This window comes from Capra hircus, chromosome 14 (genome assembly GCF_001704415.2).
Source record: "Capra hircus breed San Clemente chromosome 14, ASM170441v1, whole genome shotgun sequence".
NCBI classification, from domain to species: domain Eukaryota; kingdom Metazoa; phylum Chordata; class Mammalia; order Artiodactyla; family Bovidae; genus Capra; species Capra hircus.
In genome coordinates this window covers 72,090,810-72,104,706 of record NC_030821.1, presented here as the reverse complement: position 1 = coordinate 72,104,706, position 13,897 = coordinate 72,090,810, and the positions used below count along the sequence as shown (strand labels likewise).

Below are 13,897 nucleotides of genomic sequence, written 5' to 3'. Positions count from 1 at the left end.
AAATAGATTACCATAAGGGAGCAAAATTTGCCACCCCAAAATGTGTCTGTTTGGCATGAAGATTATTTTAGGCTGTTATTTTTGCTGTTTTTGTTTTGGTTCCCCCCCCCCCCCTTACTGTGCTAGGTCTTCATTGCTAAGCACAGATTTTCTCAGGTTGTGTTGAGCAGGGTCTAAACTTCACTGTGGTGCACAGGCTTCTCATTGCCATTACTTCTCTTGTTGCAAAGCACAGACGCTAGAGTGCAAGCTCAGTAGCTGTAGTACACGGGCTTAGTTGCTCTGTGGCACGTGGAATCTTTCTGAACCAGGGATCGAACCCATGTCCCCTACGTTGGCTGGGGGATTCTTATCCACTGTACCACCAGGGAAGCTCTGCCAGGTGGATTTTAAGAAACAGAAGGCTCAGGAAGAGATTTTACCTCCTCCTTTTGACTGCCTAAAAGAATTTAAATTGGCCCCATTCCAGGAAGAGACCTGGCCTCAGAGATACTACAAGGAATAGGAGCTAAACATGTTAAACTGGGGAAAACTTAGCAAGTCCTGTTTGATCAAACTTCTCTCTGTGTCCCATTGTCTTTGCAAAGCCTGGCAAATGTTTGTTTACCAAACACTTCTTTCCCATCTTCATGTAAATTGCTTTCCTCCCCTTTGAAGTCCCAAACTCCTCTCCCCTTCCCCTGTGGAAGAAGCCAGTACTGGAGAAACCAAGCACTACACGGGAAGAATCGGGGAACTCAGGCTTATTATGCTGGTGGGCCCAGAGGAGGTAACACTCCACCCTCTGAGCCCCGGACAAAGGGGTTACAGAGTTTCTATAGACAGACTATAGTGGGCAACACCAGCTGTTAATAGGCTGGTTTAAACTAAGGGGTTTTGCGCACACGCACGGGAACAGTGGTCAAGATGGGGAGGGGGATGCCTGACCTGGAGAGGCATGATTAAGCAGGTTTGCAGGGGCTGGGCGATTGCAAAGAGCAGGACAAGGGTGAGTGAGATAAACTCCAGTTTCTAGTATTAAAAGTCCCCACTTTCTGAGACTTCATGACCTATGTGATCTAGACTTTGCAAAGGGCAAGCTGAGTTACAGAGGCAGAAGAAGGAGATTATGTAAAATTTTAACTTTTCCTCTTCATCCCTTCTCTCCTCATAGAAGCCTTCATTCTCTAATTTGTCTTGGGATGCCATTTTTCTTGGGAGGTCCTCAGTTCAGTTCAGTTCAGTTCAGTCGCTCAGTCGTGTCCGACTCTTTGCGACCCCATGAATCGCAGCATGCCAGGCCTCCGTGTTCATCACCAACTCCCTGAGTTCACTCAAACTCACGTCTGAGTCGGTGATGCCATCCAGCCATCTCATCCTCTGTCGTCCCCTTCTCCTCCTGCCCCCAATCCCTCCCAGCATCAGAGTCTTTTCCAGTGGGTCAGCTCTTCTCATGAGATGGCCAAAGTACTGGAGTTTCAGCTTTAGCATCATTCCTTCCAAAGAACACCCAGGGCTGATCTCCTTTGGAATGGACTGGTTGGATCTCCTTGCAGTCCAAGGTACTCTCAGGAGTCTTCTCCAACAGTCCTGGGTGTAGGTAATTAAATTTGATTTTTTACTGTTACTCTGTCTCATGTCAATTTAATTTTTAGAGCAGTCTGAAGAAACTAGAAGGGGAAAGGAAAACTTTTTTCTCCCTGACATTAGTAAATATGCATCTTTGAGAGTATTTTTGGCCCCGCTACCCAGCTTGCAAGATCTTAGTTCCCCGACCAGGGATCAAACTTGGGCCCCGGCAGTGAAAGCCTGCTAACCACTGGACCACCAAGGAACTCCCTCTCTGAGAATTTTGATAGTTGATGTAACATGTTTGACAGTCAGGTTCCCAAAGAGAAGGTGACATTTCCAAACTTCTATTTTCTAAATTCTTTCTTCAGAGCGTGAATTTCTCAGGAAAAGCGGTTACTTTCTCATTCCTTCTTAAATCATCCTCTTCAGTTTGGATAAACAAATTAAGAAAGTTTGGGTTTTTTCCCAAATATTCACTTTCATGTCAAATAAAAAGGGATAAATCATCTTTATTTTTTTACATTAATTTATTTTTTATTGAGGTATAGTTGATTTACAATATCATAATGTTGTAGCCACGTGTTCCAGGAAACAAATTCACTCAGAAGGACAATGCAGATAGTGGAGTACAGTCTATTATACCAGCGGGTCCGAGGCAGAGTCTCCTCTTAGCCAAGGACCCGGACCAGTTTTTATGAAAACCTTATATACCCTAAGTGTACGTGCTCAAACCCACCTCCCCAGATTCTCTGAAACTAGTCTGAACAAAAGAAAAGAAAGATACAATAAAAGTTAACCCGTGATTCATATGCCTTAAGCCTAGGTAGTTAAGAGTGGACAAATATCAATAGGCCTGTGGTCATACTCCAATAAGCATAATAGAATGTATGATTCTATTTGGTTACACAGATAATTAGGGTATTCTTTTAGGCAATGGAGAGTCTAGGCACGAGCCCTGGGGCTCTTCCATCCTGGGGGTCTGATTTTCCAGTTGGTATGTCCTCTCCATAGATACTGGGCATATAGCTCAAAGTTCACAGTCTGGTCCAAGAAGGAGTCCTGCTTTCAAGATGGAGCCTGTTCTGTCTGTTGCCTCCTTCAATAATAGTTTCAGGTATACAGCGTAGTGATTCAGTATTTTTACAGATTATACTCCAATAATGGTTATTATAGGATAATGGCTATAATTCCATGTGCTATACAATATATCCTTGTTGCTTATCTGTATGATCAATGTTGATCATATAAGCTGCCATAAAGATAAGTCATCTTTATTTATTTACTTATTTTTGGCTGCACTAGGTCTTCATTGCTGGGCATGGGCTTTCTCTACTTGACGCAAGTGGGGACTACTCTTTAATCGCAGTGGGCAGGCTTCTCATTGTGATGAAGAGAGGCACCAGTGGCTTCTCTTGCTGTGGAGCACTGGCTCTAGGCATGCGGACTTCAGTTATTGTGCCTTGTGGGCTCTAGAACTCGGGCTCAGTAGTTCTAGCTTAGTTGCTCCACTGCACGTGGAATCTTCCCAGACCAGGGAGCGAACCCATGTCCCCTGCATTGGCAGGCGGATTCTTACCCACTGTACCCATCAGGGAAGTCCAAATTTAAATTTGACAACTCCTTTCAGCATTTTGAAGTAAAGTAACTTTGGATTACTTCATTACTCCAAACCATTGGATTTCTTTCTGGCAGTGAAGATTTTTCTAGCTCTTCTATTTTAAAGTATTATGTACTACTGTTGGAATTTCTTTCTACCTAAATGACGTCTTTTAACTCTTAAACTGAAGTGGTTGGAAATACTCTGAAAATGAGGAAGGGATGGCTATACCCAGAGGCAGCCCTTGATGGAAGAAATCTTCTGTTTTCAAGATGCCTCCCCCACGCTTATAAGCAGAGGACAGTCTGACACAGACCCTGTAAAGTCCCTAAGATCAATCCATATATTGAATTCTGGTAAAGATAAAAACAAAAGCTATGGACGGAAGTTGTGTGATTGTTTATACATCCCAACAGCTGACCTGGCTTAGCCCTGGGATGTGAGCAAGTTACTGTGGAGACCACTGCTCTAAGGGGTTGGGAGGTCAGGAAAGAGTTTTAGACAAGGAGTGATGGAGTGACAATCATCACTTTTGTCTTGTAGATAGCTATGTGGAACTTGAGCTGTAAGGGGACTCCAGACTGAAGCTTAATAGTGACCTGAACTAGAATGTTAGTATAAGGAATGGAGAGAAGGAAATGGAATAAAAGTTAAAATATTTAGGTTGGAAATGGAGTGTTCAATGAAGTGCAGAGTCTGTAATCTATCACAGGTTTGTGCAGTAGTGGGTTGTCATTCCCTGAGAAGTTACATAGGATGACCAGGTTTGGGGAGAAAGGTGATAAAGACCCTTCGAAGTTCAGATTAAAAATTAGTGGAGTTTGGAGAAGGAAGGGTATCTTTCTAGTTATCAGGAAATCCAAGAAATCTTCGTGGAAGAGGTGGCACGTGATGAGCAATGAACTTATGGAGTAAGCAAGACCCAAACTGCCACCAAGGCCAAGATGGCCACTCTGGCCTCTGACATCTGTCTCTTCATTCGCTTATGTCATCAGGTATGTGCGATCAAGGACAAAGCACGATGTTGACATGCGGATTGGAATCCACTCGGGCTCGGTGCTGTGTGGCGTGTTGGGTCTTCGGAAGTGGCAGTTTGATGTCTGGTCTTGGGATGTGGACATTGCGAACAAACTTGAATCTGGAGGAATCCCCGGGTAAGCCAAAGCAAAGCCCTCTCCTTGCTTAACACTTATCATTGGCTCACTTTGTGACAGTGGGTTTCTCATGTGAAGAATTCAGAAGTATATATATTCAAGAAACAATTATTTTGGAGGACACAGAACTTTAAAACATCATGCAAATATTGGCTCCAAAAGTTTAGTGACATCTGTCAGAGGCAGTGAGGACACTCAGGTGTTCTGGACTCAGTCCTGTAAAACACTGACTTTCAGATTTGACCTCGCATTGGAAGCAGCACAGGAGCATTTTAAAAATCCTGGTGTCTTGACCACATACCAGTCCATGTCAGGCAGAATCTGTGCAAAATCACATCTAAGTTCTTAAAGTAATTCTCATGGGCAGCCAGGGTTAAGACTTACTGACCTTCTGTATGACCTTAACCTTCCTTTGAAAACCCAGACATGTCTCTGAACATTCCATGATTTGACATTGTTTGGCTTTTTCTGCTATTTTAATGTCTGTTATTTCCCTTCCTCTTTTGTAGGATAAAACTCAGCTTACTTTTCCTTTCAGTGAGAGAGATAGCCCCCCCCATTCTAAACCCGTGTCAAGTATCTTTTATGCACTAGACAGTCTGCTAAATACCATGAATACATCATGTCATTTGATCTCTCCATATAGTAAATAGTAGCTTCCTTGTTTTAATGGGGACACTGAGGCTCAAAGAAATGAAATATGTCACATAAACATGGCTATGAAGGGTCTCCCTACCCATCACTGTCTCCCATTGTTGATTTATCAGTCCTGTTTGCTCAAGATTGTCCTTTATTATGACTCTGCAGCCCGTCATTGTGTGTGCAGTGCCGAGTATGATGCACGGAACATAGGAACAAGGGAAGGAGGCATACAACACCATGGCATAGTGGTTGGTGGTCTGTTCCCTGGAGTCATGCAAAATCCATACGTAATTTGTTAAACCACCAATAGCTGGGCCCATCCTCAGAGTTTCTGATCAACATGTCTGGGATGGGAACAAAGAATGTGCCTCCCTAACAAACTCCCAAGTGGCTGCTGCTGCTGCTGCTGCTCTGAACTTTTAGTTAAGTGAAGCAATGTATATAAAGTTCTTTGCTCGGGAAGTAAGTGTGGTTATTGTTGTAGTATTGACTATGTGATGTAGCTGTGGGTCTTGGAAGGACTCTGAAGGTGAAAGCTGTAATCCCCATCCAGCACTGTCCTCTCCCATTCATAGGACTTTGGTCCAGTTACTTACTCATTGCCTCTGAGCCAGTTTCACTGTCAGCAAAGTGAGAGGGGAAAATGCTTTATCACCTGCGGTTGTTGGAAGGAATGGAGATTAGATGATTCCTGGAACAAAGCAGATAGACTACATTTGGGTACAAAATAACATTTATGCAAAATAAGTGTTGCCCATCTGTTAGAACTTATTTACCATCCTGATTATTATTATTTTGTCGTGGCATTTAAAATTATCAGAAACTGTCAGATTTACCTAACCAATATATGAGAATATTGTCTGAGAACTGATTTATTTCCTTACAGGGAAATGTAATCACCAGACCTCAGCTGCAAATGTCTTACTCCAAAGCTCCAGATAGTAGCAAGGATGAAAATGAGCCCCCGAAATTCCATTTCTATCAAAGCATTTAAATATTGATTAAAATTTCAGCAGAAAGATCATAGTAAATGATGAGAAGGGTGTCTTTCACTATGGGAAACATACTATTGATTTAGGATATGCAAATATTAGTCCCCCTTAGCACTGACCACAGAATGATAAAATGTAGAATCCAGAGACAATACCAAATGGGGTTGGTGTGTAACTTGATTATTTTTAAAGAAAATCAGCCATCGGACTTTATAAAACACTTCCAAGAGTTTCATTTTGCCTGTGAGAAAAAGACAGCTTTCAAGCACCCAGCTCTGAGACTGATCTGAGAAAGACTGGGACACCTTTTTACTTCACGGAAGGTGAAACAACTTTTTTATTCTCCTAGTTCAACACTGCTGAGCTGAATTCCTATATATTAACAAAATTTATCATGAAAATATTTAGTAATTAGCACTTTTCTCTAGAGAGCTCAAAAGAGCTTCCACATGCTTTTATTTTTAATATGATGTACCTTGGAGATACTGCGAACCGGATTCTAGACCACTACAATAAAGCAAATATCCCAATAAAACAAATCACACGAAGTTTTTGGTTTCTCAGCACATAAAAGTTATGTTAACACTATACCATAGCTTACTGAGGATGCAATAGCAGTATGTCTAAAAAAATACGCATACCTCAATTAAAAAATAGTTTCTTGCTAAAAAGATGCTTACCACCACCCGAGCCTTCAGCAAGTTGTAACCGTTTTGCGACAATAACATCAAAGATCACAGATCATCATAACAAATACAATAGTGGACAAGTTTGAAATGTTTCAAAAATTACCAAAACATGACACAGACATAAAGTGAGTAAAGGTTGTTGGAAAAATGGCTCTGATAGACTCGCTCGGTGCAAGGTCGCCACAGACCTTCAATTTGTATTTAAAAAGAAATGAAATAGCTGTGAAGCAAAAATAAAGGGAAGAACAATGAAGTGAAGCCTGCTTGTATTTTACCTCACCTTTGACATCAATGACTGTATGCAAGAATACTTATTTGGAAAATGTGCAGAATCTACCTTAAATGATCAGAAATGCACTGTTGGCCATTTCTTTATATGTCTTTGCAGTGAATTATTTTCTCTGTAAGCAACAAGGGTGACAGAGGGAAGCAGAGATAGTACTAAGTAAAATGCATTTGGAAAAGTCATTTTTAAAAAATTGTTTCCTTGGATATATTGTTTCTAGAATCCAGAAGCCAAGCAAAGTCTTAAGTATCTACATTATTCATTCATTCATATATTCGAGAGCATTGAAGTCAGCCGAGAGAAATGAATTTGTGCTGAATCAGGAATGTGGGGTGAGCGTTCTAGGTAAGGAGAATGGCTTGCTCTGAGTTTAGCAGGTGTGAAATAGCACCTTGAATTTGAGGACATGACAATTACTTGATTAGCTGGAGAGAGTGTCAGCGAATGAGCCTTGAAGAAGCAGGATCCACAGAATAGAAGCCTTATAGATCTTGTTCAGAACATATACTGTATCCCATAAGCAGTGAGGAGGCATGAAATAAACAACAGAAATAAAATAGTGCCATTCTAAAGAATACTTCAAGTGTTTGTTTTTTTTTTTGTAGCATGTGTAGTGTGCCACAAACTATTTTGACTGCCTTAGATGAATCAACTCTCACAATACTTGTGATGACCCTAAGAAATGAATACTACTATTTTTACCATTTTTATGGGTGAGAAAATAGACACCTAGAAATGTTAAATAACGCCCAAGATCTTTCAGCTAGCAAGTGGTAGAGCTAGGGCTTCAATGCAAGCAACCTGGCCAAAGTGTCTGTGCTTGTAAGCAACAAGCAAGTCTGCCCAGACCACAGCACAGCACAGCAAGCAGTCAGATTCAGTTAGTGACGAGAATAGAAAGACTTTTGTCCGGAAGGATTTACCATGTGACATTCCCAAGATTCACATCAGATCTTTAAAGCACTTGATGTCATCTGTTGTTTGGCTGAAAAAAGAAACTAGAATCTTGGACTGTGATGGCTGATACAAGTCTGTTACCTTGTGAGTGAGCCTAGCCCACACATATCCACAGCTTTGTTCTCTTCTGCTTTTCACATACACATTACAGGGGAAATCGCATCTTACAGTGGTTTTCCTAAAGGATCCCTCCATGTAGCCCTGTGGACTTGTAAGACCTGCCTTTGTTCTTAAGAAGATTATAGATAAATTGAAGAAATAAGGCACAAATGTGTGAAAATTGAAATGATAGGAAAAGTATACACTTGCATGGTAATCTGACAATAATTGCCGTTGGATTCAGCAACATTTATAGAACTTGTTTTTCCGAAATAATCAACACAACTGAAAAAAAAATCACGTGTGTTTGAAAGTTACTGAGATCAGGCCGACAGTCATGAGGGAAAAAAGGAGGTTGCTTAAATGTGTCTCAATGGGGCTGCAATTTATCAGAGGCTACAGGGTCCCTTGGGGTGAAGTTGGTAATAGATACTCTGCTCATTGATTTATGCTTACATTTCTGTTTTCTTTTATTCTTTTTGCTTTTTTTCAGAGGAACAGATACAGTCCTTGAGGACATGTCCTCCCAGCACCCATGTACAGGCCTGATTTGGGGTTTGCACAAGAACCAAAAACAGAGATGGCCTTTGCAAGCCAGGTCAGGTGTATGACAACCTATGCTTTGTCCACACAGGCGGATTCACATTTCCAAAGCCACGCTGGACTGCCTCAACGGTGACTATAATGTGGAAGAGGGCCACGGAAAAGAGAGGAATGAATTCTTGAGGAAGCATAATATAGAGACCTATTTAATTAAGCAGCCCGAGGAGAGTCTGCTGTCTTTGCCCGAAGACATCGTCAAGGAGTCTGTGAGCTCCTCAGACAGGAGAAACAGCGGGGCAACGTTCACAGAGGGATCTTGGAGCCCTGAACTGCCCTTCGATAACATAGTGGGGAAACAGAACGTAAGTCCTGGCTTCCTTCTTCTGGTTTGCTGTGAATGCATGTGCACCTCCAACCCAGATGCCTCAGGGAAAACCGGTTCATCTTTAACCTTTTCTCCATTGAGCATCTTAATCGTAAATGATCAAACATGTATCCTCAGGATGGAATTAACTTATGCAGTCAATTTCAGGAAATGCCAGGAATACCAGAGGGTTCTCAACACCCACTTCTTCTTTTTTTTTTTTTTTTTGACCTAGTTAAAAATAAATGTCATGTGAAGCTGGATTATCAGTTTACCAAAATAAATCCCTCATGTTGGAGAAGATAAACCTCATGTCATGAAACTACCAACAGAAGAGGAAGGTCAAATCCATGAGAATGTCTTTTTTTTCAGTTAGTTGGCTAGCTCAGATAACTGAGATATCCTCTGAAATTTAGAATCAGAAGGTCACTGTTGATTGGGAAATAGAATAGCTTCAAGTGAGGTAAAGGTGAGGTCATTCAAGAGTAGTAAGCGATTTCAAAGCCATCAATATGGTGCTATTTTTATGTAGCATGGATTTGCATCTTCTATGAGAGATAGGACGGGCATCCCTGGTGGCTCAGATGGTAAAGAATCCACCTGCAATGCAGGAGACACAGGTTTGATCCCTGGTTCAGGAAGATCCCCTGGAGGAAGGCATGGCAATCTGCTCCAGTATTCTTGTCTGAAGAATCCCATGGACAGAGGAATCTCGTGGACTATAGTCCATAGGATCACAAAGAGTCAGACGTGACTGAAGCGACTGAACAGTGAACGCATGAGACACAGGGCAACACAGTCAGTACGTAAAGTGTAAACGATCAAAGAATCAAAATTTTTTTAACTATATCTTCAAATACTAGAATCACACTAAACCCAGTGAGATGCTCTTACTCTGAGAAGCACCAGAGAACTGAGGTTGATCAAAAGAGAACTGAAGTGGCTTCAGGGATGCTCCACTGCCCAGAGTGCTTGGTCAGAGCATGGGGAAAATCACCTGCTCTGACGTGGGTTTTCCCTTTCATTATTTAGGCCAGGCACACATAGTTGACCTTTTGTAAGTTATGTGAATTCATTGCACTTTTTTAAAGAAACTTACCCAAAAAAAGTCCATATATAATACTTGTAAACAGCTTCTGACATGCTCCTGAGCCAAGGAAAAGCTGAAGCTGCTATGAAGTAAACAGACCAAATTGATAGTATCTGGAGCTTTGTGAAGACATATAGAAGTTAATTATTTTAACCCCCAGAACTGAACATTTCTCATTGACTTGTCATTAAGAAAAATCTGTCTACTTAAAGGCATGTGAAATAGAAAAGGTTAAAATGCTGAGAGTCTTGCCTCTTTCTTCTGCATTTGAAAGATGAAAGATGAAAGATGAGGCCAGGGTAACCTCCGTTTCCTTCCAGCTCTGTGTAAAGGAGCTGTAGATCAATGAATGGAACCCATTCCACTGGGCAAAGATGCAGGTTCAACCGTGTCTGCATGCATTGCAAGAGTCGACCCTTAGGTCTTCAGTGTTCTATTGTGAGTGTTTACTTTCCTCCGAAATTATTATGCCCACACAAGTCATCACTGATTTCAATACCTACCTCTTTCCATCCCTAAATTGGTGCGCATGGTACAATTTGCTATTATAGAAAATTACAGTCTTAAATACTTCCTGGAGTTGGTGCATGCCCCGCTGAAAGTACCATCTGTTTCCTCTGTCTATTGTTAACTTGAGCCTGAATGCTGGTTATTTTTAAAAAGATGCACACCTCACCCTGAGCACCTCAGTAACTGTGCATAAAGTTGTCTCTCTTGCTTTTATGTTTTTCCTTTTATTTTTGGTCTTTCCTTTTGAAAACTCCGTCCATTTAAGCTGATTGTGGAAATGGGGATACTTTCTGTTAATAATTGTTCTAGTCTCAGTGTGCCTATCCTTGCTACTAAGAATTGAGACCCCAGAAGAGAGGCAGAGATACTTGGTTTTAATTCATGATTGACTGATCTGGTAGAATTATATAGGAATATTAGAAATATTTCTCTGCTAATTTCCTAATGATCTTAACTGATATCATAAAGATGTCATTATTAGTCAAAGATTATTATTTTTGGTGTTTAACCATACCATATATTTCTTAAGATGCCTGAGTTTTGCCTGTATTTACCATCTTCAGGATGAGTAATCTCAGTTTGTTTTGATGTCTTAAGACTTAAGAGCCAACGATATGCTGATAACCAAGTAGTACTAATAACATTTTGGAAACGATTAAGTCAACTAAAATGGTCACAGATGCACTTGTGCTTAGCTCTGGAAGTCAGCGAGCCATATGTGCAGTGCAGGAACATAGAGTGTGCCTGGAAGAGATCAAGACTGGTCTGGCTGAGCCTGTGCTCTGCCAAATCACCCGGTCAGTACTACAGAAAGCCCAGAGCACCAAGTGTTAGCTTAACACAGACAAAACATACTAATGCTTTGTTGGGGGTTTTCTAGCTAAATTGGCCAGATGTTTTAGCTTCTATTGATTCATACAGCATGCTTTGAAATATTTTTAATGACAGCGGTATGCCATGCTGTAATCCGTGCTATATAAATAGCAGATGTTTGGATAGTTATATTCTCATGTATTCATTCATTCAATAAAGATTAATTGAGCATCTGTTTCATGCCAACTACTGCTAAAATAATAGAGAAGGAGGGACAGAGGAAAGAAACACTTTAGAGATGAAGTCAGCCAGTAGTTTATATGCTTCGGGAAGACAGGGATTGTGTCTGTTTCCCTTATCGCTTTTGAGTCCACGATCAGAACAATACCTGGTGAATAACAAGACTTGTTTACAGTTTGCTAACTGATGGAATTAAACTGATTAAATGAATAAATGTGGGTAGAAAAGGAGAAGACCCAATCAAGTTTAACTTCCTGGTTTTTTGCTTGGATCTGACAGGATGGATGGTAGACCTGCCCATCAAAATAAGCAATACTGGAATGGAAGGAAACACTAAAAGCCTGGGAGAGGTCCAAGGGGAGATATCCAAAAGGCTGTTGAACACACACTTCTGGAGTTTAAGCATAAAAGGACTACACAAGGGATGTGAGTCTGGTACCATTTGAGGATAGATGAAACCACGAGAGTGAAAGAGGTCATGCTAAGGAATATGCAAAATAAAACAGTAAGAAAGTATAAGACAGACATGCAGGAACACCAGGTGGAGGTAAAGGAGAGTCAGGATCCCATGACAGGGACAGATAGGAAGCAAAGTGACCAGTGGAGATTAGGCGATGAGGTATCATGGAAGCCGACAGAGCAGAGCATTTCGAGAAGGATGAGGTGATCAACAGTGGCCAGTGTAGCCAAGAGGCCCAGTTAAAGGACGACTGAAAATTGCCAATTTGAATTGGATTGGAAAACAACATTGGCAAGAGGCAGACTTGCTGCAGTGGTGAAGTCAGAAGCCAGATTGTCCAAGTTGATATGAGAGAGCTCTGGATTTCCAAGAACCCCAACTCCACCCCAGTCCCCTCTCCACTACCCATTTCAGGAGTCCGTTAGTAGTTTGCAGGAGCAAGGGAAGTCACTTAGAATTATTCCTGGCCTCTATGTGAGTCTTCAGTCCCAATCTATGCCTGAAGATAATCTCTTGGTTTAGATGTTGTGCATCTTCCCAGCCCCTATATCTGTGCCCCATTGGGCTAAAACTGTTTCAGCCCACTCTTGGACACTCTAAACACTTACGCTTTTTATCCTCTACTCTTGACATGGGCAGATGCTTTGCCCACTGATTTGGTGTCCTGGCTCCATGAACCCTGGCTCAGATACCTGTGAGGTTTCTTATGCTCTGAGCCTGAGTGAAATGAAATTAAGAAAACTTAGAAGGCAAGAAGCTTATGATTATACATGGACTATTAAAATGTAAGATTACAAAAGTAAAAGTAGATGGCTGACGTACACCAAAAGTGTGAACATTTTGACCTCAAGGAGGATATCCAAGAAATTTCAAGGCTAGGCTGTTGAGTGAGTCATCAACATGGTCATTGAATTTCTCAGAACAGAGACAAAATTTGAGATGAAAATGAAGACATAAGAAAAGGGTCCTTGTTCTGAAGATCATATTTTCCCCATGCTATAACTAAAATCTGTTTGTAAGCTTGAGCTCTGGTTCATTCAATTGCTTAACAGTCAGTCTTTGAGATGGTGAGGATCCTGTAAGGAGAAGACAGACTTGGCCCCCATCTTTCATGAGCTTACATTTTAAGGGAGTAGAGAATGCAGACAATTAATCAAAACACAAAAGTACTGAGAAGTAAATATAGATGGATATATGACTAAGGATCAAATAGAATTACTGCAGACTTACTACATCAAGAGACCTCTGAAAATTTTATATGAGTGTTGAAAGAACCCTGCATTTGAATGACCTGGAAAAGAATATTATATATAGTAGGAACAGCTTGTGCAAAGACCCTGGGTGGGGAAAAAGTTTGGTGCGTTAGAAGAGCAAAAAGGCCCAAGTGACTAGAGCATAGTGAGTGGGGAAGGAAGGAACACAAAATGAAGTTAAAGGAGACAGAGGCTGAGCTTGAAAACCTGGTTGACTTTGGATCTTATTCTGAGGAAGTGATAGAACTATTTTAAGCTGGCCAGTGACATGATTTGATTTAGATGTTTAAGAGATCATTCCAGCTGCCTGTGGAGAATGGATTGTAGGGAGCAAGAATGGACTCATTAGACAAGCAGCATTTTTACTTATTATTTATATGAGGATATCAAAGGTTGAAGCTTTTATGTCTCTATAAAGTGCATTGTGTGAGGACATGAATCATTTTAACTTGATTTTTTGTGTGTGTGTTTTATTGGAGTATAGTGGCTTTACACTACTATGTCAGTGCGAGTTTCTGCTGTACAGCAAAGTGCATCAGCCATATATATACTTAACTTGATTTTTATGACAGGTGATATGCCAAGAGAGGTGGAGCTACTCTTTTAGAAGCAAACTCCCTTTTAAAGCCTGGGTTCTCTCCCCCATTTATTGAGAAA

General features: G+C 41.0%; 1 protein-coding gene across 2 annotated transcripts in view; it reads left to right on the top strand.

The window, feature by feature from the left end:
- Positions 1 to 13,897, top strand: part of ADCY8 (adenylate cyclase 8) — a 235,353-nt gene that overhangs the window by 120,506 nt on the left and 100,950 nt on the right. For both annotated transcript variants that reach the window (XM_018058572.1, XM_018058573.1), the window contains exons 6-7: positions 4,144 to 4,302; positions 8,602 to 8,872. In XM_018058572.1, coding sequence (XP_017914061.1) covers positions 4,144 to 4,302; positions 8,602 to 8,872 — 430 coding nt within the window. The remainder of the gene's footprint in view (positions 1 to 4,143; positions 4,303 to 8,601; positions 8,873 to 13,897) is intronic.